A 5000-nucleotide genomic window follows, 5' to 3' on the forward strand; every position below is an offset into this window, starting at 1 on the left:
GTGAACCACCTGCTGGTGATTAAGGGGTGAATAGCAAAGGTGTGAACCATATGGTAAGGGTGTGAGGATTAAGCAAACGGAACATGGAAACTGAAATATAAACAAAAAGCATCAATATAGTGCAGAAACTTATGTTTATGTGGACAGAGTGGATGATGGGACACATCCTACAACCGCGGATGCATGAGGAACAGCCTTGCTCAGGATGAATCACATTGGTGAGCATCAAAATCAGTTATATCTGCACCATAGGAACGGATGATGTATAGATATACATGGAAGAGGGACTACATGAGGGCCGGGAGACTTCCCCCAACTGGTGCATAGGTGTGAAGAATGGCATGCATGCCATTCGGTGATTTATTACAATGTTATGGGAGAACAATCACAGAACAAGGGATATAGTGATGAAACAAGTGAATGCAATAGAAATGTAATAGATATCATGTTATCATAAATAGTACATTATGTATGTGTCACAATACAGAAGAGCAAAAAGAACAAGGGACATAAGAAGATATTGTTGGTGGTCAGCGATCTGATATTATGTGCATGAGCAATTATAAGTATGGAACAAATAAATGGACAAAATATAGAAACACCTACTTGTCTGAGTGGATGGCAGGTAAAACATCCTCTAATCTGCATTCACCTGTGAGAGCACGAGTGGTCCTCCAACCAGGGCTCACACACAGGGCGTTTGAGTACAGGTCTGAGGCCTTTTACATATTAGGTCTATACAATATAGCAGATGTAAACAAGGGCCAAAGACACAACAACAAGCACGTAAGCATTGACCAAGGGCATCCTCTGGCTAGCACTCGCTCGGGTAGGCGCGGGTCATCGACCTTTCCCTCGTCGGGACATATCATCGGTGTATCTAGAGGATCTGGGGGATCTCTGTCAACGAGAGGTAGTATCCTGGACTACCACGGGTTTGAAGGTTGACAGGTCGCTAATGAGTGACAGATTGACGAGACAGTGCAACCTCTAGAGCGTATATCAGGTTATGATACATGGCCCAACACCCTTCTCCTCCACTCACATGGAACCTGAGTCGGCCCTGGCCATGGCTGTACAGGCAGTAAGACTATATATAACACGTGATCCAATCCCCCCATCCTTTACTCCACTCGTAACAGTGCCCTGAGCTGGGCGCGAGCGCACGCCGTCCGAGGGGAAGGTCCACGCACTACCACTGAGCTAGTCAGGTTTGTTTGTGAATTTGTGTGTTTCTTTATGATGGTTATGTTTTCTATGTGTGCATGTTTATGTTGAGTGGTTCCATGTTGTATGTTTTGTGTAGTGATTGTGCGGTGATTCTGTTCTGTATTCTGCCTTCGTTTGTAGTGTTGTTTATCCAGTATAGTGCTTTGTTCTATATTGGATGCAGCTTATATTTCTGTTATGTTGAGATTGCAACATAACACAATAGCATGAGTGTTACGATGTTTTTTTGTAGAATTTCAGCTTGGTGTGTGGTGAGCAGAAGGAGAAGCGTCTCAGTCTGGTTAGCATGGTACCTACTTGTTTCGTTGGTGTTGTGTATGTGCTTTCTGACCAAAGATAGATAGGCCTAGCATGTTTGTCCCATTTAGAGTGATGGGTAGGGCGTTGCGTGGTGTGGCTGGTAGATAGTGAATTTATTCGTATTTGCCTGTATTTCCGGAGATGAGTGAGTCAGGGCCTCGTTCAACGGCATAAGTGTCTCTGTATCCGAAGAGTCTGACATGGGCACTGAAGTCTCCCATAATGTAAGTTGGTTTACTGTGTCTCAAGAGCCGAAAGTTATCTGGTTCTGTTAAGCATGTTCTGCGTAGGGGGTATGTAAGTGGTACCACGCCTTTGATGATAGATCTGTGAGGTGTATCTATTTCTCCTACGAAGAGTTCAGGAGGGGACGTTATCGACACGTTTGTGTTTCCTGCTTTGTTTTGCCACAATAACCACACCATCATCTCTATTGTTTATTTTGTTAGATATACACGATTTTCTCCAGCAAAATTCAAAGGCAGCTATGGAACTGTCCTGTCCTGTCACTGACGAGGCAGTAGTCCACTGGGCCGTCAGAAGTGTCCCCCTGACTGGGTGTCAGTGAAACGGTTGTCAGTTCCTCGGAAATGTCTCACGTCGGTTGTCAGTTCCCCGGAAATGTCTCACGTCGGTTGTCAGTTCCCCGGAAATGTCTCATGTCGGTTGTCAGTTCCCCGGAAATGTCTCACGTCGGTTGTCAGTTCCCCGGAAATATCTCTCGTCGGTTGTCAGTTCCTCGGAAATGTCTCACGTCGGTTGTCAGTTCCCCGGAAATATCTCTCGTCGGTTGTCAGTTCCTCGGAAATGTCTCATGTCGGTTGTCAGTTCCCCGGAAATGTCTCACGTCGGTTGTCAGTTCCCCGGAAATATCTCTCGTCGGTTGTCAGTTCCTCGGAAATGTCTCACGTCGGTTGTCAGTTAAGAGATTTAGTCGAAGTTTCTCTCCTCACGAGGCGACCAGCGACGATGTCTGGAGTGCAGGGAGGAAGTCAGGGTTTGTGGTCCATGAGAATGTTGAATTTCTTGGCTTCCATGTAAGGTCCAAAGTACTTGAGTGCCAAGTATGCTAGAGATTACCACTGCTTAGACAGATAATGATGGTAATGATAATAAATAGTAATGATAGAGTGACGACAACAGAATGGACAATGATGTTGATAAAGAATAATATTAATGATAATAACGATAATGATAACAATAATAGTAATTGCAATAGGAATAATTATAATAACAATTGTAATAAGACAAAATGGTAATAACAATAATAATGATAATTATAAAAATGATGATAATTACAATGATAATAATAATAATAATAAGAATAATGATAAAAGTTATCATTATTGCAATTATGGTAATGGTGAATACAGAAATAAAAATGCTAGTTGTGATGATAACGGTGATGATAATATGATATTACTACAACTGTTATTGCTACTACTACTAGCACAACATGAATAACATCTACTACCACTACCACTACTACTACTACTGCTGCTACTACTTTTGATGATAATAGTTATAATGATAATAATGATAACAATGATACTAATGATAAGTAGTCTCATCAATGTTTTTTAGTAATAATGATTGCAGAAAAAATGCGAAAAGTGATAGTATTGTTGATCATAATAACAAGAATAACAGTAATGATAATAACATTTAAATAAAAAAAAATAACAGTAACTCACATCGTCTTCGCCTGTTGCCAGATGTCCGATGTTAGCAGATCGTGAGATTAACTATGCCATTAAGCGTCTCGAGATATAGATTATTACCATGCAATATAAGAAAGATATGGACGACAAAAAGACAAACAATGAAACAGATAAAACTATGATGTATTTGCAATGATAATACTGATGGTAAGAGGGTTTTATTTACAATGGTTACAATATTTGGATCATACATACATGCGTATTCTGAGTATAGAAATGAGCACATTACACAAAACAGTAACATGTCCTACATAACGAACAATCACATAACGGTCAAAACAAAAGACAATAGAAAAAGAAACTGCAGCCAAAAAAAAAAAAAAAGGTTATAGAGTGATTTCGCCGAAACACGAAGTTCTAAACGAAGTTCTTAATCCCAAAAAAATCCATTACAAATTGTAATCCTCTTCAACAAGCGGTTCTCGGGATCTCAGCTGAAGAGAGAGAAAATATTCGGTAAATCATTTATGAAAAGAAAAAAGAGATACTGCATTTGCAACTCTATTCTATATCCATAGATTGATATAGAAGCTAAGGACAGATTTCATGATTGGGGGGGAAAAAATATTTTAAAATATATATCATCCAACAACAACAAAAACTAAACTACCAAACCACACACAAAAAGAAAAGAAAGAAAGAAAATAAAAAGAGAAGGAAAAAGAAATGGAAAAGGTAAAGGAAAAAGAGAAAGGAAAAAAGAAAGGAAAAAGGAAAGGAAAAAGGAAAGGAAAAAATAAAAGGAAAAATAAAAGGAAAAAAGGAAAGGAAAAAATAAAAGGAAAAAAGGAAAAGGAAAATAGAAAAAAGGAAAAAAGAAGAAAAAGAAAAGGAAAAAAGAAAGGAAAAAAATAAAAGGAAAAAAGAAAAGAAATAAATAAAAGGAAAAAAGAAAAGAAAAAAAAGTAAAAAAATAAAAGGAAAAAAGTAAAAAGAAAAAAAAAGGAAAAAGAAAGAAAAAAAAAAAAAGGGTTCCAAAACTACCACATACGTACCGACTGCATATAAGCATAGATGAAGTATGACAGCAAAACCATCCACGTAAAGTTAAAGAGGACGCCGACGATAGCCAAGGTGGGCACGTAATTACTTCTGATCATACCCACAGCGCTGCCAACGAGTCCTAAGGCTGTCAGGATGGCTATCCAAGCAAGCCATATGCCTAGCCACTTCCGGCATTCCTGTGGGGGTAGAGGGGAGGGGAGGGGGGGGTAGTATGATATGGAATGGTCATTATCACTGTTTTTTTGTTTGTTTTTGTTTGTTTGTTGTCATTGGTCTGTTGTTGCTGTTGTTGGTTTATTGACGTTATTGCTATTATCCGTGTTGTTATTGTCATCATCGCCTTCACTTTTATTATTATTATTAATATTATTATTATTGATATTATCATTATCATTGTTATCAACATCATTATTATCAACATTATCATCATTATCATTTTTATTGTTATTACACTTATCTTCATTATCATTATTATTGTTATTACATTTATCATCATTATTATTATAAACAGTATTATCATTGCAACTATAATGTTCTTTATGCTTATTAACATTACTATTGTCATTATCATTATTACTATCATTATTATAATCGTAAATATCATTACTATTACTATTATTATTATTATCATAATTATCATTATTATTACAATCATTATTGTTGGTAATGATGTTATTACTAACACTATCGTTATCATTACCATCCTTAATATCATTAGCACAATCGTTATTATCATCATTATTG

At 37.5% G+C, this 5000-nt stretch overlaps 1 protein-coding gene across 1 annotated transcript in view; it reads right to left on the minus strand.

The window, feature by feature from the left end:
- Nucleotides 1–3396: 3396 nt before the first annotated feature.
- Nucleotides 3397–5000, minus strand: part of LOC122257191 (uncharacterized) — a 9415-nt gene continuing 7811 nt past the window's right edge. Inside the window, exons 5-6 of the mRNA XM_043022296.2 lie at nt 4247–4432; nt 3397–3685 (exon numbers count right to left, since the gene is read on the minus strand). Of these exons, the coding sequence (XP_042878230.1) occupies nt 3641–3685; nt 4247–4432 (231 nt within the window). The 3' untranslated portion in view covers nt 3397–3640. The remainder of the gene's footprint in view (nt 3686–4246; nt 4433–5000) is intronic.

The sequence above is a fragment of the Penaeus japonicus genome, unplaced genomic scaffold (genome assembly GCF_977035675.1).
Source record: "Penaeus japonicus unplaced genomic scaffold, GWHDUDI00000001_assembly GWHDUDI00000002, whole genome shotgun sequence".
Classification (NCBI taxonomy): Eukaryota; Metazoa; Arthropoda; class Malacostraca; order Decapoda; family Penaeidae; genus Penaeus; species Penaeus japonicus.